A 27,178-nucleotide genomic window follows, 5' to 3' on the forward strand; every position below is an offset into this window, starting at 1 on the left:
AATACCCTCCCTTTCTTAGCGTCTGCGGTGATCTGAGTCAGGAGACCATAGCTGCTTGCAGACCCTTCACACCTTCTCGAGGTTTCTGTGGAAGGATGCCTTGGTTCTCATCAGGGCTCAAGCTGGCAGTCTCTTGGCTCTCCCTGTAGACCTGTGTCTCAGTCTCCTGACTTGGTTGGCATGAAGATTTCCTTTTTTCTTTTTTTTTTTTGATGTCTTAATTCCTTCTAAACTGAGAACAATCATTATGTGCCAGGTGGTTCTGGGTTTGGCAGCCTCTTCCAGGTGTGTCTAGCTGAGCCAAAAGGTCTGAAGAACCTCTAGTGAAGCCATGCCCTAGAGGAAAGCAGGCAGAGGTGGAACCTTTCCTAGAGCCCCTGAAAGGACCAGGTCACCTGAAGGCAACTCTGTGGTCTTTTATTCTTCCCCCCACCTCTCCCTTCTCCTTGGGCAAAGATAGTCTAGACCTGTCTCAGGTAAAAATCAGGATGTGAATACTCGCTCTTACCAAGGAAGTTGGTCCTGGTGGTGTGTCTCCTCTGAGAGCAGAGGAGAATGGCAAGGAGCAGCTTTGCTTCCACGGGCCCGTGCTGCTGGTGGAAAGGGTAAGTTCGCCCCTCAGCCTCTGTGTTTGAATAAGGTTTGGTGCTGGGCAAGCCTGTTCAAGTGGTTTTCTGAAACAAGGCTGCAGGGCCAAAGCCCATGGATTTGTGTTAAGTATCAGATGGGCAATATCACAGCAAGTCATAGAGCTTTCTGCCTTTCGCACAGACATTACCTTTTTTACCCGAAAGTGTGCTGCTGTGTGTTTTCAGGATATTGCTTTTTATTCAGTCTTGGGGTAAAAGGGTTTGATATTACTGTCCTTTGGGGGTTGGTTTTCTGTTGGTTTTTTTTGTTGCTTCCCTGCTCGGGTGGATTGTTTCCTGCTGGGCAGCATATGCGAGTTGATGAAGAGAAATTGTTTTACAGCCTGTTATTCTTTTGGATTAAAGATACTGGGAAAGCCTTTCTGGCGATAGTGTCACCTGGGTGAAGCAAGTGTGTGGATTAACTGAGGCTGATCATAATTATCCAGTGCTGAGTGTAAAGGACTACTGGTTACTAGGCTGCAGAAGTGAGAAAACAAGCCTTTTGAAAAGGGAGTTGTTGAAGCTACTTGACAGACTGACTTGGATATAAGCACCCCTCAGTATTATTCCCTGCAGATCTTCTATCTGGGCTGTGGATCTCTGCCTCTGCTATCCTGCTGCTGTGCCTTTCAAAAGAAAATATCTTTGAGGTTCCTGTTTCCCTGCTGTCAGAAATTGAGCCTGGTAAACCTTTTTAGCCCCCTATAAGCTGGTTTTGTACCTCTTGGGAGTAGACTGCATGCGTCAGTGTCTAACACTTGGAAATTTGAGATAATATACTTTGATTTCACTCAGGACAACAGTTACAGCACATCTTGCTGCATTGAGATTGTTGCCTGCCCTTAATCACATGCCGAATCCTTTTCTCTACAAATTGGCACGTCCTCGTAAGATGTAATTGTTTCTCAGGGAGGGTTTGTGAATATATTCTGTACAGAAGCCTACATTTGAGATATTCCTGGTGCTTTATAGAAGGCAGATCTCAATGGCTGTGTGGCATCCCATGCCATATTCTAATATCTCCTGTCAGTTGAGAGGAAAGCAAGTGCCAGAGCCATGATTTATTTAGACTAATACACTCCCTCAGCATCCAGTTGTATTTTTGGTCTCATCCACCTCTGCCTCCTCTCCTGTGACTCTCTGCCAAAGCATCTGAGCTTCCTCCCTGCTTTGAGACACAACTGTTTTCTTTTCCCTGATGTCTGCTGGTGCTTGATCTTCAGCTTCTCTATGTTCCTGAGGGCTTGGAGACTCTGACCTACACCTACGGAACGGACCCTTCTCCTGAGCTGACACTCCAAGGGAAGGAAGAGCTCCAGATGATGCCCCTTGCCAAAATAGTAGCAATACTGAAATGAGAGCACTTGTGCCCAACTCTTGTCATGTTTTCAGCTGCTGTCTGTGGCCAGCTCTGCACAAATTGTTCATGTCCCGCAGCTCCAGATCCTGTCTGAGGCAGATCTTCCCCTTACCTTAGATGGCTCCCAGTAGGTAGGTGCTTTGTCCTCCTACTGGCAAACTAACCGTAGGCTGCTCTCTTCACCCACACTATTTATAAAAGGCCTGCTTTGGCTGATGGTCAGTGCCTTTGTTCACTGCTCCTTTACCCTCCTGTGCTCTGTAAGGTGAAGACTCGTGTGCTGCTAGGTCAGGGATGATTCCTGAGCCACGCTCCCCAGAGGAGCGGGGTGTCCTGCTGCTCCTTGGTCCCTGAGGCCCTCTGTAGTCCCCCGGAGGTCTGCACAGTGCCCTCCATGGAGCTCCCCCAGAGTTTAGTCGATTCACACAACCGCAACACGTAAGCGTAAAACTTCATGTACTTGTTGTGTGTCTCAGCTGCTCTTCTACCAGGAACTGATGGTCTTTGCAATCTCAAGATTATCTAGAGGAAAGCCAGGAGGGTTTCAAGTTGCAAGTTTCCTGCTGATGATTACAAGCAGGGTTGTTTAAATTTTGCTTTGCAAGCACAACTAATAAGCAGTTTGGAGGGTGGAGAGGGAAAAGTAAAAGAAATGGTCATTTCCACCCCCTCAGGTTGAATCAGCTCAGCTGAGGGATGGTACCCTTGAGAGGAGCAGGCTGAAGAAGCAGCAGGAAACTCGAGCAGCTCCCGGCAGGATAGGGATGTTCTCCATCCAGAGCAGATGTAATCTGTGAGATTCCAGCTTTCATTGCCAGAGATTTCCATCACTTGTGCTGAGCTCTGGACCAGTGCACTCTGGCTGCAGGACCCCGGCATGGCAGTGGCAAGGAGGAGCTGGGGAGAGAGGGATTGCTTAAGTTTAAAAAGCAAACAAAAAGCCCAGTTGCTACTTTCTGGAAAGCTCACTGGCCAAAGAGGAGCTGTTTACAGAAAGCAGAAGTTTGTAAACCTTGGGTGTTGCAACAGGAAATCCGTGCTGGGAAAACAAGTTGAACTGCCTGCAGCTAGCCAAGGAATCGGCGTGGATCCGTGCCTGAGGCTCCTGGAGGGCTGCGTTGCTGATTGTGGTAGGAGAGGACTCGACGTAGAGCTGCCGTGGATCAGAGATGGAGGAGTCAGGAGGGGTGTGGCTACTTGTGAGGACAGGCAAACATGTAGAAGGTCTCCAGCAAGCCAGGACAGAAGCTTTTCTTGGCCTGGATCTGTAGATTATCCTCCCGTAATGAGTGAAGAAAGCAGCAGTTGTGTCTGGTGTGAAAGGAAGGGTGTTCTGGGCTGTAGGTCTGTGGTGGCCTTTCACAAAACGTGTTTCTGCCTTCAGTGAATGATGGGTTTGGGTCTGGGTGTGATGGAAGATCATTCAGTGGAAGTCCCTTTGTCCATCACTCCTCTTCTGTGGAATGAGTGGCAGCGCAGTGTGATAAACATAGCTCCCCTGGATCCCTATAATTAGGGTGACTTGCCATCCTGATCAGCCAGGGACTTTGTCTTTTACTGCTACTTTGTGCCTTAGGATTTCTCCCTTCTTGCTGATGGGAGGTTTTGATGCACATGCACAGACGCGGCCATGCCGGGTCTCGTGTAGTCACGCTATCTGGCCCTCAAAAACTGATTCCCGTTCCTACAAGTGTAAGAGCAGTTGCAAAACAGAGGAGCATTAACAATTAATTTAACGTATTCTCCCCGGCAGCCCAGGGTTGTAGCTTGCAGCAAAACCTCACTAAGTTCTTTAATGCCCTGTGGGGAAGGAAAATCCATTAGTACTGGTGGTGAGTCCCAAGGTACAAATCCTCATGTCCTTTGGCCATGCTTTTGGCAAAGATTTTTTTTTTTTCCTCCTGTTCTTCATTCATGTAATTGCCCCAGCTGATTTCCCTTCTCTGCCCTCCCCCAGCTGATTTTGCAGAGGTGGCTGGTACCAGAGAAGCCACTTTTTTTTTAATACACATAGCAATCCCTGTGTCCAAATAACTTCCGATTGTGTTTTTGTGAGTAGGTCCTGCATCCAGTCCCCAGTCGGCATTCTTAACCACTACTACATGCAACCGCAGTCAGTCAACTTCCATGGTTGACTAGACTGCATGGAAAAAATCACTGTGAAATACTGTAACTTACTATGCTTTAGCTGCTTTGTAAACTTCTTGCCGTCATTTCCTTTCACTGAGTCATTGTTCTTGATTTTTTTTCAGATGAATTTTTCCATCACCCGTTCTTGGATGCAAGTGCCTCTATGAAAAAATGTAAGTGTTGCATTTTTGATTATAACTCTTTTTGAACCATGACATGACTTCCTTTGCTGCTAGTTCAAAAGGAAAGAAAAAGACTGCTTTATATTTTCATAGTTATTTAGGCAGGGATTCAACGTTTGTTACTGTGTCATGTCCAGGTTTTGCCATCAAAATGTACTTAATTTTGCTGAGTTACCTTCAAAGGGATGATTAGGGGGCTGTTTAGAAACGTGAAGTAGAAGTAAATGTAGCTTTGCGACATATTCAGCTGCTTTGTATGAAGTGCTTGGCCAGTGGGGATGCTTGTAGGTAAACGGGATTATGCAGCATGATCTCACTTTTCATCCATATCTGTAGGACAATTCAGGGTAGCGAACAGTGGAAACTGGCACTTTTGTCCCTGCTTGCCAGGTGGTACCTTAGGTTGGCTGTGCCAAGTGGCAGGCTCTGGTTACCAAATCTTATTTCAGCATTTACCTCCAAATTCTTGATGAATCTTGTTTTAGAAGGGTTAAATTTGGGTGCTCTGTGAGAACTGGTCAAAACAAAGACAGATTTCCATTGAAAGTTCTTTCTTTCCTCTTTTGATTCGAAACTTTTGAAAATTTCCAGCCACATGTGCTATGATTCAGAGGTTTGTTTTCCAGTGGAAAACGATTCCGAATTGCTTCTACTGTATGGGATATAATATTCCTCTGGCTGAGAGACTTGGTTTAGTGGAATTGTGTATGGTTGTCATCTTCTGGTCCTTCTTCCTGGGCCCTTAACCTCCCGAATAAATGACAGAGCCAAGAATTTTCATCAGTGACTGATTTGGGGTGCCCAGTGCAAGGGCTGGAAGTTTTGGAGGACACATGTCCAACGCTTTCTGAACATGGAGCCCCTCTTGGATGTACGCTGTGGGTGGACACCCCTTGTCTGATGTCCTCGTCACTCCTGACAGTCTCTTGCTTTCCTGGTTCCAGAGCAGGACTTTTCAGTTGTTCCTGATACAGATTTTAACTGTGTACTTAGGTGACCGTCCTGCGGGCAAGAAAAGACGCTTCTGGTTTAGGGGAGGTCGCAAGCCAGCCAAGCCCCTATCTCCATCTGCGCCAGCAAGATGTGGGGCAGGTCCTGTAAAACAGGACTGCTCTGCAGGCAGGAAAGGACTCTGCCTGCGTAGGACTGCTCCTAAGCCAGCTCAGCTCTCAGCACCTGCTATACCACTGCCGTGTGGGAAAAGCCCTTCAAAGTCTGATCCCCCCGTGGGCAGAGGAGGACTCCCTTGGGGTGTTCTTGCATGCCCACCAGCTTGTCGCTTATCTCCAGCAGTTCCGTTGCTTCATTGGCCCGCGGAACAGAAAACCCCCTGCAAACAGGAGAGGGTTCTCCTGACTTGGCCTCAGTTTCCAACTTGTGCACATTTGCTGTGCAGAAACCAGAGGCACCATTATGAGCAGGGGACTGTAGCTCAGCCTTTGCCCCCAGCTGCACCAGAGTTAGTGGTGTGGGGTCAGGGCCCAATAAAAAGAGCACCATTACAGGTAGGTAAGGACAATACAAACTCCAGACCTCTCTGCTGCCTGGCTGGTCCTCACCTCTGGGCACATGTCCACAGCCTGGAGTCCTCTCCAGGCCGGAGAGACCACTACTGGCTTTGAAAAGATGAGGGGAGAAATAGCTCCCTGTTGCTGGAGGCCTTCAAGTTTTTGTGCACAGAAAACTGCTAGCGGAGAAGATGGTTCTTGTAGTCTGCTGTGGAGGTCTTTGCTGCTGCCAGATGGCAGGGATGGATGAAGGCCTCTGGGAAGTGCAGTGAAAGGAAAGGCTGCATATGGGGACGGTGGTCCTTTTGATTTCCAAACAGGTGAGAGAAGAGCCAGTATGTCAGCAAAGGTCTGGGTTACGGTGATCTCGATAAGAAAAACTCGCCTGAGGTGTATGGAATGCTGCTTAATGTGGTAGCATGCTTAACATTTGCACAGTTCTAGCTGAAGTAGATGACTTAGCAAGGCTGCAGTTGCTCAGGGGCTAACTCCCCTGGCTTTGTGTGCAGAACTAAGATGAGTCCAAAAGTTTGTTGTGCTACTTCATCTCAACATGTGGCCCAGCATCACGAGTGTAGGAAGTATCAAAGAGGAAAAGAGATGCAGCTGCATCTGAATCATGATGGTCGTGCTCAGACTGAATTAGAGTCCTCAGGCCTGCAGTGGAGAACTGGGGGGGGAGGAACAGCGTGCTCTCGTGTTTTTGTTCTCCTTGGGAGCTGATAATTGGGCTACCACTGACTTTGGTGGAAGCTAATGACTAAGTGATTCACATTTGAGTGCGCAAGTTTCTCGTAGAGTTTGTTGGATGATCTGTACCAGCATCTGTGTTTTGGAGTAGTAGCTGCTGTGTGATGGACACACTGAGACCTCAGCTAAGCTCAGGGACGCACTGTGCAGCCTTTGCCTAAAGGACCTTCCAGTTCAGGGGCACCTGCACTGCAGATGCAGGCAACCATTTGGGTCCCAAAACAATTTTAAGGTGAGACACTTCTATATGAGAACGTTTTGCAGTCTGAGCAGAGCGTGGTGGTCTCCATACCCCTGCAGGCAAGTCTGCCCTCAGGTGGCAAGGTCAGAACGGGAGAGAGTTGCCAGCAGCCTGCAGAGCTGAGCCCATCACCCGGGCTCCTGAACCCTGTCAAGGCTGGTCCAGGTCTGGTCACACAATGATTAAGAATAAAGTGAGAGCCATCGGCTGTTCATTCTGTGTGGGTGTGTGTTAGTACACCATCTCATGGAATGATAAAGAAATTTTTTTTTAATATAACGTGATTTTGGAATTCTGGAAAACTGGGGAATTCTCCAAAGTGGATAATTCTGTAAGTGGATAATTGTGAAGTTGCTCAGGCAGGGAGTCCCCCTCATTTAAGTAAATTTGCATGTTTTTCAAGACACTTCAGCAAAACCAACATTTCTGTCAAGAATGTTTAAATACGACATTTCTGACAAGCCCGTCCTCTCCACTGTGGTTTTGAGAATTGGTTGTTCTCGCATCCCTCCTCATCTCACTCCGTTAGTGAAGCAAGGACCTAAGTCTGCTGCCATCCAGGGCGTACCGCAGAGCTCCCTTTGCCACAGGCTTTAGCCTAGAGAGTGGGTTCAGGGCCTTGGGCTTTGTTAACTGAAACGTGTACTTTATTTTTTTTGTTTATTTACTTATATTTTATTTTATATTGTGGGGTTTGTACCTGTGACTAAGCATGTACTTTAGATGTGTAAAAATTTTATTAATAAAAGTCTTTAAAATACCGTGTCTAGTCAGAATGTTGTCTGTCTGTAGCCAGGTCTGATCAACATATGGTATGGGGCAGTGTGTTACAGTAATAATGCATGAGAAGGCATAATTAGACACTTGTGCAAGTCTTCTCTCAGTAAACACGTTGTAATTGGTACCCATGCAGAATATTTTGGAGGTTTTTTTGCTCCTGCCTTTAATGAGCGGTAAGCTGGTACCTCCTTTACTCTGAGTTAAGAAAGCATGAAACGGGAGCGGTTATGGTTCAGAAGTGTATAGGTGGTTCAATGTCTGGAATATCTGTCAGGCTTAACTTGACTTTTGCCATCTTTATAATCTTATTGTACATAAAATAGGTAAAAACTAGCAAAAAATCAACATGACTTCTGCATATAAAAGATTTTAATGGTGCAAATTTCTGAACTCCAAAAAGCAGCTTATTCTTTGGGCAAGCCCTTTCAGTTTTTGCACTCAAACTATTGCCATGTCAGAGACTGCAATTAAGTAACTTCTTGATGACTGGTTTTGATTGAATCCAGATAATCACAAAAATGCATCTCTCTAGTGTGTGTGAAACTCTGATTCCAAATAAAGCTTTTATATAAAGCTTGTGGCTCGGATATTTTTAGGACAACTGAGGCCCTGGTAGGATGATTTGTCAGCAGTGATTTTTGCAGGTGTAGGATCCAGTGTCAAGATCCACATAGCTGGAGCAGAGGCTTGCCTTTATGGCTCCCAGCTCTCCCATTTTGAAACCAGTTGGTATTGGTTACACAACGTACAGGATGACTGTTCTGTTGCTGGAACAAGTTGGAGAGGACAATTATGAAAACAGACTTACTTACATTACAATTACAATCCAGCAATTTTTGGATTTGGGTGGGGGCCTACAATTCACGTTAACATTCCCTGCATTCAGACTTAAGCTGAAAACATGAGCCAAGTGTTAGCACCCTTTTTAATTTCAAACTGGGAGTGCCTGGGTGTGTGGAGGAGATGGAAGCGTCTTGCTTTCAAGCTGTCCTACGTGGCTGATGCTGAAAAATGCACCAACAGGGATACGGTGGTCAGAGGGAGTTTGCCAGTGCCAAACCTTGTGGTTCTACGTGTATGAAAGTCTGTTTTTAGTGTCAGGACCTTTTGAGTTGGACCTCGCAGCATTACAGTGTGAATTTGGGAGATTTGCAGGGGCTTAAATAAGAGCAGTGATTAAAAGAGGCTGTATCTAGAGGTGTGCTTCATGCAGATAGTTTTAACTTGAGTTTCAGATGATAGTGGCAAAGTCCGCCTGCTTGTCTTCGTTCCTAGATTAATGGAAAGCTGTCCAAAGCAAATAGACAGAAATAGAAAAGTCTCAATTCCAGCCAGGTTTAAATCAATAATAAGCACAGAACGAAAATAGAGTGGAGGGGCCCTTGAGAGAGAACTGAAATGACTCTAACAAAAATACTAATTCCAGGAAAAATGAATGGTGATGCAAGTCTTGCAGCAGGCATGTGTGGATACAGTTCAGAAATCACTTACCTTCCCTTCAGAGCACCTTTCCATAATAAGAAGGTCTCTGTGCAAGGGTGAATTGTTCTGTAACAGTTGGCAGGATAAAAATGAGAAGACTTCTCCCCCCCCCCCCCCCTCAGATTTCTGGTATTAAATATATAGGGAAGGTGGTAGGGATTGCCCTGCAGGCTCTGTGGGAAGACCGCGGAGATCAAAAGCTGTGTGGTATAGGCAGGACAGAGCTCTCCATTTCACAGGCAAGTTCTCAGGCCTCTGTGTGTGTTCCTGAGCGTGGGGAGCGGGAACCGGCTGTGCTGGACGGGTGTGTGGGGCGTGGGCGGCGTAGCTCCCCGTGCCAAGCCCCTGACCGACCTCCCGGAATACCCCTCATCAGGGTACCGCCGTCCCTGTTCCTTCACCGGAGCCAGGGCAGTGCGTTTTAACAGCACAGTCCATCAGGGGCACAAAATCAAGCGTAGAACAGATGCAGAGGCTAAAAAGTAGCCTCTCGCAAAACTTTGGAAAGATTTATTTCATTATGGACCTAACCCTCAAAATGCTGGCGGGGTGAGCGCTGCAGGCTGGCCCGACAGAGGAGGGAAAGGCGTGCGCGTGTGTCGCTGCGCGCAGGCCCCACGCAGCCATCCCGCCCTGGCTTCCTATTGCGCAAGCCCCGGGACCCCGCCGAATCAATCTCCCTTTGCAGTATAACTTAACCTCCTTAGAAAAACATTTGGGTTTTGTTAACATCAGCAAAGGGTAGAGGGGATCGCTATGACCCTGGTTAAACTGTTACAGTGATTGATTACTTATGTTAAAATGTGTATTTTAAGTCTACCCTTCTTTGGCTTCATTTTCCTGTTGCTGGATCTTGTTACATCTCTGTCAGACTGAGGAATTCAGCATCTAAGTGATTGCTCTCTTTGTGCTGGGAGACACTGGTCCAGTCGTCCTTTAACCTTCTTTGATAGGCTACATGGAAAGACTTCTTAAAGCCTTGTATTAAAAGGCATATTTTCCCATTCTTTTATCATTAGAACACTGTTTCAACAGTTCATTGCAGAGAGATGTACTTTACTTTTATTTTTCTAGCCGGTTGAATAGAGTAAGTGCTTTATAGTATCTAATGTGATTAATGACAGAGGTAGCTTTACTTCAAACAGAAGCATTCTTCTTCTAGGTGTTATTAACCTTCCTTGTATTAAGTATGGAGTCATTAGCACAGATCCTGTAAAGGCAGAAATACGATACAAGGTGCTAATTCTCTGCCAGCACAATGGAAGAGAAGCAGTGTTCCTCTCCTCGCTTAAGCATTGCCTCTGATCTCTATCTTAAGTCATTCAAATACCGAAATGGTTGCAGAGTAAAATCTGACTTCAGACTGCCTTGAAGTGGGGATGTTGGGACTCTCCTACAGCTTCTGTGCTGTTCAGTCTTGTGTGAGTGGACTAGGGAATTTGAACCACTAAATGCTTCAAAGTCTGTTAAAGAGCCAGTGTTACCTTGGACTTGTCTCCCTCCTCAGCTGAGCCGAGCTCTTCTAAGTTACTGACTGAACCTCGCTTGCATAAGTCATTGGAGTTGAATATTCTTTTCTCCTGTGATGCCTTAATCATCTTTTCTGCCTGAAGGTCAATGCTAACTAGTCCCTTCAGCGTGAGCTTTATGCCTCTGTGAGAGTTACAAAAGCCAGTTCAACAACGAGATAAATAACATGGGCAGTTCTGATATTGAACAATAAAACATAAAAGGAAGGGATGCAAGAATAGCCCGTGCTGTGGAACAATTTCTGTACAAAGAGATTAAAGAAGCAAAACCTCTTTAACTTGCAGAAGTGGCCGAGGGAGAAGGTGTTAAGGTATAGGAAGCAATGAACTATTTCCTTTTGGAATGATTAGTTCTGGGGGGGGCTTTTCTATAGCATGTGGCCTGGGATGCCCAAGTGACTGCTTGGGCAGCAAGCACATAGGGCTTGAGTAGGCATGTGTTTAACTTAGCACAGACCTCCCAACATCTGATGTGTGCGCGCTAAGCCACAAGGTCTGATGAAAAAGAAACTGTAAGGGTATGGTCTGGCTTCTAACCTCTGCCCCTGACATGGGTAACTCAGTCCACTTCTCTGTTTATCTCTCCCTTCATTTGCAAAGATGCTTTGGAGGCTCTTTAGGGCAGAAACCATCTTGCTACCTGTGTAGACCAGCTGTTGAGTGGACCCTGACCTTGGTCAGTGTGTTCTGAGACCTCCCTCCCCAAGAGTTATAGCTGTGAAATAGTGCATGGAGGAGTGGATGGATGTGAATCACATAACTGAACAGAATGCTGATTTTTCTTTTGTTCTCTTTTAATTGGCCACATCTGATACATGATGGCACATGAGATAAACCTGATGGGAAAAGATGAAAAAGACCTTTTATTATTGATTGATCTTAAGTTTGACAGCTTCTTTTGTTTTTGTCTTTTGCTGTTTACAGCTGCTTCCGTGCCAATGCCTTCTTACCCCAGTTCAGGCTCCGGCAGTTCCTCTAGCAGCTCTTCTACTTCCCACCTGGCATCACCTCCCGTAAGTACAGCTCAGAGGATGCACTGCTTGTGTTAACGGTCTCCCTGCTTGCTTCTTTGAAACAAGGTCTCTGCTTTTGCTGTCTTCTGATGCAAGCCGCTGAGCACCTTAGTTCTGCCTGGTTTTGGTTCGGTGTCCTCCCCAGTCTGTTTAGAGTTTGGGTCCTGAAGGTTGTCTTTCTCTCCACAAGAAATATTTCAATTCGCTGTTGCCTATTATATGAAAAACCGTTATGAAAGAAGTTGGTATTAATGGCACTAGCTTGTCTTGGCAGAGACGGAAAGCTGCTTGGAACCAGAAAACAGTCGCTAATTCAGGGCATGGCACTGCTTTCTTGGCTGCAAGTTCTCTCTTCTCACGCGAAGTCTCTGCAGCTTGACAGCGTATCCACCCTTCTTTGTAAGGTGACCCTCCTCCTTTCTGAGCAGCGTTCCCAGGCACCACAGAGGGACATTCAGCAAAGCTCTGTGCTCAGACCAGGCCTGCCACAGTCTGGTGGTCTTGTGAGAGATGATCTGAACTGACGGTTTTTCTCTCTGGTTACCTGAAATGATGAAAACTTTCCTGGAGGGCAGAATATTAGCTGGCCAGTGAACTGACATTCCTCCAGCTCACTGAACTGAAAGCTTGTTTCCAGAGGCTCTTGGTGAAAGCTGCCTTTTGACTTTGAACTCAGGAATGCTGGTGGTACGATGGGTAGGGGAAGGGAGGAGGATTGAATTTCTTCCTCCCTGGCATTACTACTTTTTTGCTTTGTTCTCTGAGTTTCCCTGGGCCAAGGTGTCCCAACCTGGTGTGGGAAAGGCTGAGGCACCATCTGAAGTTAATGTAGGTGCTCATGATGTGAGCTGGACAGAAAGGAGAGGTCTGCTTTCCGCTGAATGTCACATAACTGCATTCCCGAGAGCTTCTTCCCCGCTGCAGCTCCAAGTAGAGGGTTGTTGGCTGAGGCCCTCCTGACCGTAAGACTAAGGAATAGGTAGATGGTGTGAAAAACAGACTCTTCCCCCGAGCTTTCCTGGTTTGGGAAGCTCAGAGATGATACAGACTCACTGCCAGACCCAGAGGGTCTGAGGTGTACTGCACTGGTCCCGCTCTGCATTTTGAAGTTTTGCTGATGGAGGTGTGCTGGCTCAGCATGTGAAAAATGCCACGTCTGCAGGGCAGAGCTAGCAGGTCGGGTCGAAAAGAGACAACTTTGGCAGCTGGAAAATTTCTTCTGCTTGTATGTACTGCCTGTACACTGAGAGGGAGTCTCCACTGGTACAGCAGGAGAGTCTTTGGAGGGTGAACAGGGTCTTAATAGAGCCAAAGTGAAAGCTGATTCAGGTCTTTCTCAGCCTAAAAATGCAGGAGGATAAAGATTGTGATCTACTCTGTGGGCAGTTCAGCTGTCTTAGCCGTCTTAAAGCTTTCTTAAACTCTTCCATCTGTCTGCAAAACATGAGGATTGTGGGGCTATTCATCATTTGGCTGAAGGAAGCAAAAAAATGGGACTTCTTAGGGTCTGTCCTGCCTCTGATGGCTGTGAGGTGTTCATCTATTGAATGCCTTCCTCAGGCCTGCCTTTAACTCCTTATCAGCACCACAGCAAAACAGGGTTGTCCAGAAAGTGCAGGGACACTTAGGTACATGTTCCCGTGTACTGCTTACTGCAAAAGCGTGAGTAGAGACTGGGTGTTTAATATATAAGAACAAAACAAAAAAACATAACCCAGAAGAACGACCAAAATTATCTCTGGAAGCTCTTCTCTGTTCCACAGCCATACTGAATTGAGTTGGTAGAAAATGTGTGGTTGATCCAGAAAGCCTTAGCAATGCCTCAAGTGATTTTTTTTCTTATCTGGGGAGCATCAGACATGCTGGTAGTATGTTTTGTGTAACAAAAGATGCGCTGTTCTGACACAGACATGAAAGGCTGTTCCTTTTTAGTAAACTAAACAGCTGCTTCTGGCAAACTATCAGCCCTGGTTTATCAGCAAAATGTTGTTTGTAGCCTTGTACAGCTCAGTTTAAAGGATCGAGCAGAATGATGAAGTAGCTGTGCTGAGGCCAGTGTTTGTTTTCTTCTTGAATTAGCAGTCCCTTGGAGAGATGCAGCAGCAGCTGCAGGAGAAGGCGCTGGCATCTCCTACCCAGGATTCCCCCGGCTTTCTGCATGGATCTAAGGACTCTGCTGGAAGCAGCAGTAAGAATTCGTCCTGTGACACAGATGACTTCGTTATGGTCCCAGCACAGTTCTCAAGTAAGGTGGTTTCTGGAAATGCAGATGTTCTAAGCAGAGGGGGATGTGGATATAAGGATAGTTACTAGAAAGTTGAAACAGGGATTAAACCTGTCTGTTTTGACAATAACAGGAATGTTTTTGTTCTTAAGCTGGAAGAGACATCTGTCTCGCTGGCTAGTTTCATAGGATATTTTGTAATTACCTTCAAAGATAGGATTTGAGAGTAAAGATTACTCAAGGACCTCAATAAGAGACTGAACCTGGAAATCCAACTGGAAAAGACAACAAGTAGGCTCCCAGGGAAATGTCTTTCTCTCACAGAAGCTATTCCCATGTCATCCTACCTTCAGTTTCACTCAGCATCACAGTCCACAACAGGATTTCAGCTAGCAAGCTGGATTTTACACTTGAAAAAATCCCTGAGAAAAACTAAAATAAGTCGGATTTTTCTTCAAACACTTCAACTTTCATTTTAGCACTTCTATGTGTTTATACTTTGATAGAAATTGCTTGAAAATATATATGTACATAGAGGCCAGGGCCCCAGTTCAGCCACATGCCTAAATACGTCCATGCACCGGTCCTTACTTAACCAGCAGAAGGCTATTGTTCAACCTTGACCGTGTGTATGATCCTGTGCTGAGTTGGGACTTGGTGATAAATGCTGTGATTCCTCCTTTCACAGTTGCACTACTTGCATTAAAACAGGAATTTGGAGGGGTAGAACTGGCATCTGTGAAAGGTCTCTGCTGTGCAATCCTTATGATAAGGAAGAGCTGAGTGTTACTTGTATTCTTCCTGGGAATAGCCGTGGGACCAGTATACACTTGTCTTGTGCTAGTCATGTTTCCAGTGTTCAGATGTTTTGGCAAAGGTACAAACTCCCCTATGTTGTGTATCCAGCTGCCAGCTCATTTGGCTGCCCTGCATTTTTGCCACTTAGGAGGACACAGATGTTTCAAAGCCCTGTGTGCAGCATACACTGCTGTCTTTTTACACAGCAGCTAATTGTTTGCACCAAGTGGGCATATACCTATTGCCCCAAATGATTCTGTCAGGTTTGGGCCCCCTTCCAAAAGGACTTTCTTTCAGCCTAAATTTTCCAAAACTTCAGGGTATAAGGATCAGCAGCATCCACATCAGCTTCAGCCCACATGTGTTTTGCAAAATGCTGTCTTCAGAAGCAGCTCAGCAGGTCTTGGGGGAGCAGGAAATTCTACCCAAAATCTCAGTTTCTCTGAAGATGTAAAGATTTTTAAGAAAATTATCTCGAATTAATCTGTTTCTACACTTAACTCGTTCCTCAGGTGACTTAACTGTTGAGGCTGCAGGGGGGAAACCAATCCAAGACAGCCTGATGTACAGCGGGTAAGACCACCAAGGCAACTGAAATTGTTCAGCCGCTGGAGCGTACTGTGCATTAGGGACTTTTGGGTTCTGGTGGATGGGAGGGAAGATGTTGCCGAGTTACCTCGTGTTTCAGGGATGACTGTCACCTGCCTGGTGCTGACCATTTTCAGTTTGATCGTCAGCATGTGGCACCCAAATTACTAGAGTGTATGCGGGGCAGCGTGACAGTCCCCAGGGCTCCTACGACTAGACTGAGCAGAGGGTGCTGGGCAGACACAGCTCTGTTGCTGTTCTTTGTAGCGGGGGAGCAGGGTTGGTTCCCAGGCTCTAACAGCTGGGGTTTTTTTCTGTCATTCTTCAGGAGTTCTCTGGTGACTTCAGCAGGCTTGGAAAGCCAGGGAAGGACACCATCTCCTTCACCCCCATACAGCAGTTCTCCTAGCCCGTCCAGGTAGGAAAGACTGTTCAGTGGTGACTATGCGACATTGGTTAATTGAACACCCATTGGCTGCCAGGAGGGGATTTTACAGATGTTGTGCTGGGCGAGATCCACATCTCTCCTTTAATTAAAGGGTAATGAGAAACTCCCCAGCCTCGGGCACTGATCAGTCCCGACTACAGAGCCTGTCTCTCCCTCTTCTGGCCCTCAGGAGGGGCTAGGAGAGAATGCAGTAGAGCTGGAATTAACTCTGTTCCCTGCGGGGCCAGGGATTATTCTCAAGGAGAAGGTAAATGTGCTCCACTGGCACATGTGTGCTACTCATCCCCTCTGTGCTCAGCCTGCAGAGGCGGTGAGTATTCCAGCTAAAGACCCTTGTTTCTCAATTCATGCAGTGAATTAGAGCACAACACTTTAGCCAAGGCTGAAATTATGATAGGCTTGAATTACTGGGCAGATGTGGAGGAGTGTTGCTCCTCTCCCCTTGCAGGACAGATCTGGGCCTACTTAGTTGTTGGTAGTTTGCTTGAAGATCCGAGAAGCTTCTTGTACTATATCTGTATAAAGTAATGCTGCTACATGGGCCTTGTTTACTAATGGAGGATGCGGGAGCAGGAGTAACAAGTGCAAACAGGTGCAGTCATAGGGTTAGTTCCAACTAAACCAGTTGCTATAAACTCAGCTTTGGCCTTTAGAAATGTTGTAGGTGAGAGCTGCCCACACACAACAGCACTAGCTGCCCAGCGCCGCCAGCGGGTCCAGATGCATTTGGGTTCAGAAGACGTTAGTGGTCTGTGGAAGGTGATCCCATTGACTCTGGTGCTTGAAGCTTTAGGGTATGTGCTTAGCTTACAGGGAACTGCTGGTGTTGCTTCCCATCTTGTTCTTGCCTACTGGGGAAGCAGGACAGCTTTCATCTTCTATTCTGTCAATATGGCACCTGTTGGAGGAGGACAGTTGAAGGGGATTTCACACTGGGAGATGGATGACCCTAAAATCCTTCTTAAGAAGAAAATGCAGTCCCAGGCTATGTGTTGAACACACTTGTCACATAAACGGAGCCCAGAAAATGACAAAACATAGCCTCAAAGCATACAAAGTTAAAGGAGAAGAATATAGCTCAAAGCCTTGCTGACGTGATCAGATTAATTGGCAAGCACGTACCACAGTGTGGAGTTTAATTGCACGAGGCTTCTTATGCCATCGCCTGCTAAGCTTTTTAACAGCTTATTCCTTAACTGATTCCTTTGCATTCTGGGGATCAGCCTTTATTAAAGGATTTGGCCTTGTTTCTGGACAGCAGTGAGTGGAAATTCATGGACGCTGACTACAAATGCTGCCTACTTTTCACTGTTCGTCACTGTCTTCACCAAACTGGCCCCATCGTATTCTGCTGAATCACAAGGTGGCAAGTCAATGCCAGTGGCTGTGATCTAAACATGTTTCTGCTCTCGCTGTCTTTCCTACTCATTCCCATCAGCTTCTGTGGAGCAGATACCAAACCCTCTAGTGCTACTTCCCACTTTTCTATCTGCTTTAAAGAAACACTGAAAACTTCCTACCCTGTCCAGGATGGGGAATAAGACATAAATAATGAAAGATTGGAGCAGTCACTCTGAATCCAGAGTGTAAAGCATGATCTTTGATCTGAAAGTGCTTTGAACTGGTGCCAGCCAGGTGTGCCCTTACTATTAACATGGGTTTCAGTGCCCGTTGATGTTGTGAGGCCCATTGGCTCAGCGCTTGCCTTCACTGGCACAGGGGACTCCTGATTTTTCTCTCGGTCTTTGCTCACTTGCAAGCAGCAGTTCTCCCTTTCATGTGTGGCTCTAGGCTAGCGAGCAGTGCTGGATGCAGTCCAACTAGGACGGAAAGCAAAGGCTATTTTAGAGTGGCCAGCACTGGGTTTTCCTCAGGATATTACGGTACACTCTAGAGCCGTTCTCCTTGTTAACTAAGAGTGTGAGGACTAGGTAGAATTAAAATACGCTGACAGTTGATTTTTTCTTTTTTCTTTAAAACACTTCCTTGTTGAAAATGCTTAATAAGTCTAACAAAAGGTAATTCCTTGGATGTGTCGCACAGCAATGGATTTAATACCATTTTCAAAGAGTTTTTAATTACTGCCAAGTAATTAAACTCCCTGTCCCTGCTTTATCTCTTGGTCTTTGCAAATTTATGGTCAATTGCATTCTTTAAGGCTTGAAGCCAATTAGTAGGTTTAGTATATGTTAGCTCACTTGGATGCTTTCTTTTGCAACTTGCACCTTGTGGAGAAACCTGGCTTGATAAAACTCTTGGGGAGAGAGAGGATCCTTTCATCCGAGAACTTCTTTTCCTCCAAAGCATTTTGACCAGATGGAAAAGATAGCATTTGAAATGTATGTTGGAAGTCAGGATATGTACAAAGTTTGACATTAACACTCAGATTTCTTGGTTAAAGGTCTGTTCGCTTTATATCTGTCTGACGCCATGTCTTACACTGATGGAAGGCAGAGACACCAAAGCCTCACCTTTCCGCTGAGCAATCAGAAACCTTGAATGCCTTTATTTTATTGTATGTCAATGGAGAATCAAGGCTTCCATGCTGCCTTTGCTGAGACAAACATCAGATTAAGAGTCTGTTCTCTTGATGGAAGAAACAAGAGCACACAGAGAAGAATATATAGAACTCAAAAAATTAGTAGACATATGAAGAGAGGAACGAAGAAATCTGAATCACTTTCAGCAAGGCTGAAAGATGTCTTCCAGTTACTATTTTGTGATGGAGGAGCATCTTCATGTGCACAGTGTGGAGATCTGCAGACACGTTCCTGCAGGTCAGCTTTGTTCAACACCGTCACCATAAACAACAGAGTACTACTGACCTTCCCCAAAAAATAAATTCTGGTAATGACATGCTTTGAACTGCCAAATAAGTCACAACCTCTTCTCTCTTCCCCTGTGCACACATGTATGTTCTTGCTGAATTAAATATCTCCTTTCATCTTATGCAAAACGCTTCCACTCCGAGTGTTAGACCCAAAGAAGTGATACTTACTGCTTCCCAGGGGCAGACCTGGGCGCGTGTCCTCGATTGACAACAAGGATGACTGCAGAAGCCTTCATTACCAATAAGATCTTTCTGTAATTGTGCAACATCCTTGCAATTGGTGTTGGCAGTTGTAAATAGCATTGCCATGGCAATTAATCCTAGAATTCTGGAGCCTTTGGGAAAAGACTTTAGTCTCCTTAGTTAAATGCAGTTTTGCATGGTTTTTGTATAGCATGATATGTGTATAGTGTGGTGTACAGGCCAAGAGTAACGGGGGAAACTGTCACATGGGGGAACAGATATCAGACGTGAGCTGATCAACCTGCTTGGATGGAACTAGAAAGAAGTCTGAAGTTTGCAGAACGGACCTGTCCCATTTTGTGTGTGAAATTCTAGCTGACCTTGATGGGTATATAGATACTAGCTCCTGTGCCCTCGATTTATTCGCTCCTCAGTTGCCTTCTCCATCCTGTAGTTCACTTGTAAATACTCTGATATACACCACAAGTTTGTATTCTCTTCATGGCGTGCTGCGACTTTCATGGAGATGCCATTGCTGCAGCAGTGCCTCTGCATGAATTGCAAGTAGCTCTTGGCAGCAAAATCTTTTCTGGTGTCCTTTGTGAGCCACGAATGTTTAGCCCCTGTTCAATGATGTGCTCTTTGGCCGCGGATCTGAGCTGTTGGAAACTAGGCCAGTTGTGGCCTGAAATAGCAGGGCTCCAATTTTCCTGGAGGGAGTGGTGCGCTTGGGTGTATGTTTTAACTCCAGTCTGTGGGTGGGAATCGTGCTGGAAGGAAGGTGCCTGTTTTCAGGAGATGCGTGGTGCCACTTCCCTTTGATATGACTTTGAACTACCTCCCAGTATAAACCCACAACCCGAGAGCAGCCAAGAGGACGCTCCCCGTGTACAGTTGCTTTATGAAGATAAAACCGCCGATGACCTGGCTGAAGGCCCACGCCTTACAAGAAGCTTTCTTTGTGTGTCTCCTTTCAACAGCCGGCCAGGTCAGTTTTCTAGCAGCAAGTACGGACACTCCGTGCCCATTCCGGTCCCAACGCAAATTCATAACTACCGGCGGATTGAGCAGAACCTGCAGTCTCCCAATCAATACGCCTCTCCGCGGTAAGTGCTGGGGCTGGGAGGCGGGGGTAATGTCAGTGCAGGGGCTCTTGGGGGTTGTTTCACAGCTTGTTCTCTGTACCTCTGAAAATTTCCCTGTGTGATGGGCTCTCCCCCTTGCTGTAGGTAGCCAATGTGGTGTGTGTTAGGTGGTAACATAGTTCTGGGATATTTTTGTAGCAGCGTTGAGATTTATTTGTTACCGCATATTGTAAATTTTGTCTGTGTGCATGTATGTGAGACAGCTCCCATCAACTTTCAGTGCAGGCTGGGCCCCTTTGGGTCTGCCAGCTTTTCCCATGCCAGCTGTGAGTTGGATGTCCAAGCAGAGAGACCCATCTGTCTGGCGGATGCCTTTATAAAAGGTTGAGCTAAACAACTAAAAGGATGAGGCTGCAAAACTTACCTGACTTTACCTTAATTGGTTCCTGTAGCTAGTCACACCATAGATGATGTGTCTTACACGAGTTACATGTTAATGTGGTTATGCAGCCAGGACTGATGAAGTCATGAGCAATTTTGGCCTGTGAGGCAGAGCATGTTTTCTGAAGGCCGTCAGGGAGACCCAGCTGCCAACCTTCAGCTGTAGAGCTGACCTTCTGAGTTCAGTGGTAATGCCTTGTACATCCAAGACATGTGGGGTCTCTCTCTCTTCTCATGTGTAATTTCTGGTTCTTACAGGTTTGAAATCTGGGTTGACAGTGGCAGCCCAGGTCGTAGACTGGTTGGAAGGAGACTCGTGCAGGATCTTAAAGAGTTTGTACAGCAGGGGTGTTCAAACAGAGGTGTCTATGAGGTGTCACGTCTTTTTTTGGATGAGTTGCTTTGGTATCTGGATTAGTTAAAGTTTAGATTTCAGAAGTAGGGTAATACCTTTGTCAGCCTAAGTTTGGGCTTCAGCCAGCCTAATTCAGGATAAGGCTTATGCAGAGTGAACCCCAAAGTAGAGACAGGATATGCTGATATTCATCAGGGATCAGCAGAGAGATTGTTTTGTGCCAGTGTTACTTTAATACTATTTCATGTTCACTTCTTTGAGTGCGTGGCAAGTTTTGTGATAAGCTCCTTCCTGTTTCCTATGTGCCGTGTATTTTTTACAGCAAAACTCGTGGACCCTGTTAGTGCTGGAACTCACAGAAGAGTCCTGGTTATCCATGTGGCGTATAAAGCGAGAGCTCTGGAGAAGGTGCACCCGGGCACACCGTGCCTACCCCAGGCCTGGTGACGGGCTGCTGAGTTCAGGTTCACGGCCTGCAGCTACCGGTCGGGGATCAAATTGTCATGTTTTGCTCCTTTTAGTCAGCACTGTGTAATGATGAGATTAGCATTGTCCCTGCAGAGGAACTCGAGGAATGGACGCAATCAGATGATTCACGCTCTGCTTTTAGCATCTTCTCAAAATCTCTGGCGTCATGTTTTTTTCCTGCCCCAGGAAGCCATATTTATCTCTCACCATCACTTCCTCTAATCAGCAAATTCAGTAGACGCCCTTCAGGAATGGAAGGAGAGATCTTCATCAAGCATTTAGAATTTGGTTCCACTTTTCCATCAGGTGTATCGAATAAGCCATTACAGCCAAGTGCCTCGTCATGTTTGTAGTCAAATGACTTGGCAAACCTTGACGTACACTCTTGTTTCTGAAAAATCGACCACTGTCATCTGACTGGCTGGTGTATGCCTGTGTAATGTAGCTTGTCTGTGGATGGATATGTTGCTTGTCGAGGTGGTAATTATGTGTGCATACTTTTGGCCGCATCACCTGTCCTGCTCATCTGCTTGCTTGCTTATCCCATGTCTTGTAGGGTGGCATTTGACGTTCCACATCTTTCAGCAGTGGCAGTCAGCTGGTGTTTTTTTCTGCAAGTTCCCGATAGATAATATTCAGCCTTCTGGATGACTCCTGTTCTGGAGAGTTAAAAACATGGGGGAGCAATGCTTTCTGCCACTGAACATCTAGGTATCTTTTCACCTTGCCAGGTGTCCATTTCCTTCTTGTGTATTCATTTAGCTTCAGGGCCAGGCACTTGATGAGCGTTAGGCCTCTGAATCTGGAGCAACCTGAACAGAAGTGATTTTTAGGTTAAAATGTCAAAGGATTTCCTTTTTTTCCAAGCGTGTAAATATAGTGTGGATTCATTTGGCTGAGAAACGTAGTTACGCATTGAAAATGGGTGTGGTGGTGGATCAAACTCTTGTATCTCAACGACTGAAATAGAGAAATTTTTTTATTTAATGTATTTTCTTTTCTGAAATGTGGCATAAAGTAAAGCATATACCTAGTAGTGTTGTTGAGTAGATGTCCTGACACTTCATCAGGATGACTTTGCCATTCGTGGGTAATGTAGCTAGCCCTGCTTGCGCTGCTGAAAGCCCTGTGCCTTTGTACCTTCTGTTCAGATACCTATTAATGCAGATCCTATTAATGCAGATACCGCTTAATGCAGCGTCACTGGGAGAGGAGGCAGCATATCTTGGTGATAGCATCTTTCAGTGACTTGAGCACAGAGGGGTTTTTTCAGCATATTCACTGATTCCTGTCCATAAAACCACCTACTGGCTGAGACTGGTGTTCTTTTAACGAGGGAAAAAATGTTTACAAATTGAGAGTAGAATGAAGGATTGGATGAAAAAACTGTTTTCTCATATAGAGGAGTGTAATGGGAATCTTGGTGAAGGAGCCTGCAGAGGATAAATGGCATTTCAGTAAATAGAGTTTAGGTTGTGTGTTCTTAACGAGGGGTGAAAACATTAAAATATTAAGAAATAATTAATGTACAATAATCCCATCTCTCTCCAGAGTGATGGTGTGGCTGTACTCACTTTCCCACTAGTCTCGTTTCCTCTTTTGTTTCATTTCAGCAGCTGGGTAACGCTTGAGGTTCCTGCGTGTGTGGGCTGTACAAATTAATTTTAACTCCCTAAGGTGAGGCTTCACAAGAAGATAAAGGAGTTTGGAGACCAGGCAATTCTGACTGTCCAGCCCAAAAAGAAATTCCTCTGGGTAGTACTGAACTGTTTCAGATGTGACAGCCACACACTGCTCTGTTTTGCTCTGTAGCTTCTGATTCGAGTCAAAGCTCTGTTGCGGAGGAGTGCCTTTGGCACAGCTTACCTCCACATCGTACGACCTGCACTCGCAGAGCTTTCCACCTAAACGGCTGCTCTGACAAAAGAGCAAGTGGCTCAGCACAAGAGGGACACTTGAATAAGCCCTTAAAATAAACAAGACATGGCAAGATATGAAACTCTTGTCTTGTTCAGGATTGGTGTAGATCCCTGAAAGCATCTAAAAGTGACTTATTGAAAAATGACAGGCTTTCTTGCTTACAGCTAAGCTAATCTCATTCTTTCTTTTCATTTGTTTTGCAAAATTTTGTTTGGATTGAAACTCTTGGGAACAAGGATTATCGTCGTAATCTGTATTGGTGTAGTCCTAGAACAGTAGGATTTTGAGCCAGGATAAACAGTCATGAAGCTCAGCTTCTGTGGAAGTAGCTCTGTGTGTGTGTGTGTGTCTGGTGATACTGTTCTCCTTACTCTTCTATACTGGCATCTGGAGTAACGTCTGTGCTGCTGTTGTTTCCTGTAAGGTCTGGTACGGTCCGGAGGTCTAGCAGTACAAGTCCTCTTGGTTTTCCGAAAACTGGTGCTTCCCCTCCTTATCCTGGAGAGCATGGACCTGTGCCCAGCTCTAGAAAGCTCTCCTTTGGTGGTGCCAAGCCGTTTATGCCATCACCGCAAGGTAAGATGTCAGCTGGCATTTTGCTGCCTTAGTAAAACACGTGCCTCTTTCCTGTAAAGAGGGAGGTTATGACCAGCTGTAGCTGCCAGGTAATAGGGAATTCAGATTGTTGTGTTCTCCCATGGCTCTTCTCAATAGATTATTTGACAAGTGGTTTGGCCTCAGTAGAATGGAGAGGAAAATTCCTGTTAGCCTCAGGAGAGGCAAGCTTTGTTTTGGTGTCTGCATCAAACGTTTTGCTGCCCTCTGAAGAGGACTTCTGTAAGTGCAAAGTATCTGTTTACTGGCTCAGGCTGGGGTGAGAAAAAATGTAAGCCAATTGTTGTCAGAGCAGAATTCTGACCAGCTTTGGGGGGGCTTGAACTTCACTGTTCAGACTGAAAAGTAGCTGTCTGAATATCTGGTAGCCTGACACAGATGCTAACAAGCAATTCACGTGGAGAAGGGATAAGAAAAACCCCGGTGTACAACTGATGCAATTTGCTATTTTCTGTAAAAGAACAGACTGATGTAACTAGCTATTCTATATCCCTAGTGTCTCCGATCCTGTATTTAGTAGTCTCTGCTGGCGGGGAAATGCTAAATATTCATATTCTATTCCTCTGAATTAATATCACTACAAAGTCAGACTAAAACTGGCTAAACTAATACCAGACAGAGCTGTTTTTCATCCTTTTACAGGAGTTGTTGATCTTTTCACTACACAGCTAGGGCTGAGAAGGTGGGAGAGATAACTAGTATCTTTCTATAAAATAGATGATGCATAGTGTTGTTATTGCCTATGGAAACTTAATACTGAATAAACTTTTTTTTATTGTGTTCCCTCAAAGTCGGAACAATCCCAGAGCAGCCCAGCCAGACTGTTATCCCCTCTTCTCTTGGAGCAGAAGTGAGAAGCCGGGTCCCTGTTGCCGGTGCGTTGGTCCTTGCCTTCCTTCATTATTCCTATGGATAAGGCCAGAACTGTAGTCTCAGGGCGTTCAAGGTCAGGTATGGTCCTTCAGCAGCTTCTCTGGATGCTTGGCCAGCCAGGATTTCTGTGTGCTGGTAGGAGTTGATCCATTCACGTCCCATCAGCCAGCCTCTTCCAGTGCTGACAGACCCTGTGTCACAGAAATTCAAATTTGTGATTTTGAAGTCAACGGATTGAGTGAAGGAAACACATCTCAAACCCCCCAACTCCCCCTCTGCCAAGTGGCCCGCTTGATGTGTAATTGCCTTGCTGCTGAGCTCTGACAGTCAGGGTCTGTTTCTCTGTAAGGGCTGCAGCAAAGGAAAGAAGCTACGCTTCTGTGTCCCTGTTGTCTCTTCCTCCTGGAGAGTCAAACCCTGATCAGGCCTAGCACATTGTGGCACTGATCAGAGTGCCATCCTTAGCCATCCACTGAAGGTTTTGATCTGTAGATGTTTTCGCAGTGGATCCTGGGATCAGGCTGGCTTTTCATGTTAGAACCAGAAGATGATGTGGTTTGTCGCTGTGTTTGGGCCCTCCAGGTTCCTCGGCCGAACACTCTCCTCGAGGGATGGGCTCCCGGCTCCACAGCGCTCCCAACCTGTCGGATTTGCATTCCTGCAGGCAGAAGATAACCAAGCAGCACTCTGATCCTCTCGTTGCTCACTTCGGTCATAGCCCAGTCAGCCAGCCTCTGCAGATTCATGGCTTGCAGCACTGCCGGCAGCTCAGATCCTCACCAAAGCTGTCTGAATTCATGCAGAGAAGCCCTTTGCCAACTATAATGGGCTCCCCCACAAAGGTATGTCAAGGAGTCTGCTTTTGGGTTTCTCACAGCTTGATCTGTTAGGTTATTTGAGGGTGAACCACTGCATGATCAGATAACTTTGACCTGGCTTTATCACCACTCGTTAGCTTTTCTTCAAGGGCTGTTTAGTGATCTGTGTGAAATGGGGCAGTGTCCTAGTTCTTAGTGGACGGGTCTCACTTGGCAGCAGTGCTAACCATCTGAGCAGAGTCCAGGGTTTGAAACGAGCAATGAAAAGGAGCTGCCTGGATTAGGCAGAAGCACATTAGTGAACCGCGGTGCCTGGGCTGGTTTGCAGACAGCGACTCGGCTTGCAACACAAGCGTGTGTCCGGTAGGAATCCCCAGCAGAGACAGCAGACGGTTAAGGAGGTGACAGCCCTGGTGTCTCACGCGAAGCTGGCACTATGACAGCATTTTCTCTGTGCTTGTGTTAGGCTGCTACACATTTTCAGCAGTTTGTTGTCCTTTCATTTTAGTCTTTCTGGGATTGAGGACAAGTAACTGCGTGGGTGGGATTTCTACCTCTTTATTTCAGGCAGGCTGTTAAGCATACAATTTAATTTTGATAAACGAGGGGGCAAGGGGAACCTTCCTTCTTTGTTTTAAAGGCAGATCTCTGTTTTTTCTGTTCTTAGGCTGTGTCCCCGTTTGAGTTTCCCAAAACCCCAAGTTCCCAGAATCTCCTCACCCTCTTGGCCCATCAGGGGGTCATGATGGCTCCAACACGGAACAAGACCTTGCCAGATCTGAAGGAGATGGGTCATTTCCACTGCCAGCAAACTGGCTTGGGATTGAGGCCTGTGGAAGAGATGAAGGGCAGGTGAGCTGTAGTCTGCTTTATACAGTGATGCTTCGTTCCCTAATACAGGACGGATGGGGCAAATTTCAAACCCCAGCTAACACTGAAGTTGTAACGTAGCATCTGTACACATTCTGTAGTTATCTGCTAGCAGTCTTGGGTTGCAAGCAGATACGATGCGGATTTTTAAAGTCTTCCTCTACAGGGGCAGGCCGTGGCCTAGATTTTATAAAATGAAAGATTGTCTGCAGCTTCACACTGTGTTTAGCGTCCAAGGTTTCATCAAGTGGGGAGGCAGGATTTTGTTATTAGACCAGACTCCCCACAATTATGCAGATGCATGCCTTGCTCTTTGAGGAGCCTGTGCCTGTCATGGATGAGAGGGTGTTAACGGGTGTTTCTTGGCCATCGACCAGTGGGCACGGGTCTTCAGATCAGAGGTCTGTTTGAAAGCCATATGCTGACTGTCATGAGCATTGCAGGATACAAAGTCACGCAGGTGTTAGTCTTAAGTTTTTCTTACATGCCGCTGCAGTCTGCAGCTTTCTCCAGTGATCTGGAGGAGTCCTCTGAGATGAATTTCTGTATCTTCCATCAAAGAAAAATTGTGTTGTAATAATGCTGTAGTCAGTACTTGCATTACTGCAGGCAGTCACGGTAGTTGTATGCTTTCTGCAAGTAGCAGGAGGTGCTTCAGATGCTCTGTTGAAAGAGGAAGAGTGGTTATTTCAGCTCCGGGCTGTTTGCTGTGTAGCGTGAAGTGGCTGTGGACCAGGAATGGCACAAACTGGAGTGGAAGTTAGCCGAAACCTTGCACCTGTTGACTTTCTGCATCATGTTGTATGTCCTCTTTTTAGATCTCTGAGCACAGGCAGGCTCACTGACCTGCTTCTGAAGGCAGCCTTTGGGGCACAGATCTCAGAAGCTGGCAGCAATGACAGCCTGAACAACGAGAAGCCAATGGAAATTGCAGGTAGGTGGGGAGGCCAGGCAGATCTGGCAGGATGTCCTTGGTTGGGGCGAACAGTTTGCCTGCATGCCTCCTACAAATGGGAGGCTGCTTTTCTGATGGCTTTTGGCAAAGGAAGTGACTG

General features: G+C 46.1%; 1 protein-coding gene across 8 annotated transcripts in view; it reads left to right on the forward strand.

The window, feature by feature from the left end:
• Positions 1-27,178, forward strand: part of ULK1 (unc-51 like autophagy activating kinase 1) — an 82,896-nt gene that overhangs the window by 42,008 nt on the left and 13,710 nt on the right. For 5 of the 8 annotated variants that reach the window (XM_087754265.1, XM_087754261.1, XM_087754266.1 and 2 more), the window contains 12 exons: positions 4,245-4,295; positions 11,519-11,607; positions 13,687-13,852; positions 15,142-15,202; positions 15,546-15,635; positions 19,659-19,784; positions 23,372-23,523; positions 23,662-23,784; positions 24,354-24,437; positions 25,018-25,277; positions 25,921-26,105; positions 26,942-27,057. In XM_087754265.1, the coding sequence (XP_087610391.1) occupies positions 4,245-4,295; positions 11,519-11,607; positions 13,687-13,852; positions 15,142-15,202; positions 15,546-15,635; positions 19,659-19,784; positions 23,372-23,523; positions 23,662-23,784; positions 24,354-24,437; positions 25,018-25,277; positions 25,921-26,105; positions 26,942-27,057 (1,503 nt within the window). The remainder of the gene's footprint in view (positions 1-4,244; positions 4,296-11,518; positions 11,608-13,686; positions 13,853-15,141; positions 15,203-15,545; positions 15,636-19,658; positions 19,785-23,371; positions 23,524-23,661; positions 23,785-24,353; positions 24,438-25,017; positions 25,278-25,920; positions 26,106-26,941; positions 27,058-27,178) is intronic. The other 3 variants (XM_087754262.1, XM_087754264.1, XM_087754263.1) reach the window with 3 other exon arrangements.

The sequence above is a fragment of the Nipponia nippon genome, unplaced genomic scaffold (assembly GCF_047370975.1).
Source record: "Nipponia nippon isolate SJK-2023a ecotype South Korea unplaced genomic scaffold, ASM4737097v1 scaffold_18, whole genome shotgun sequence".
Classification (NCBI taxonomy): domain Eukaryota; kingdom Metazoa; phylum Chordata; class Aves; order Pelecaniformes; family Threskiornithidae; genus Nipponia; species Nipponia nippon.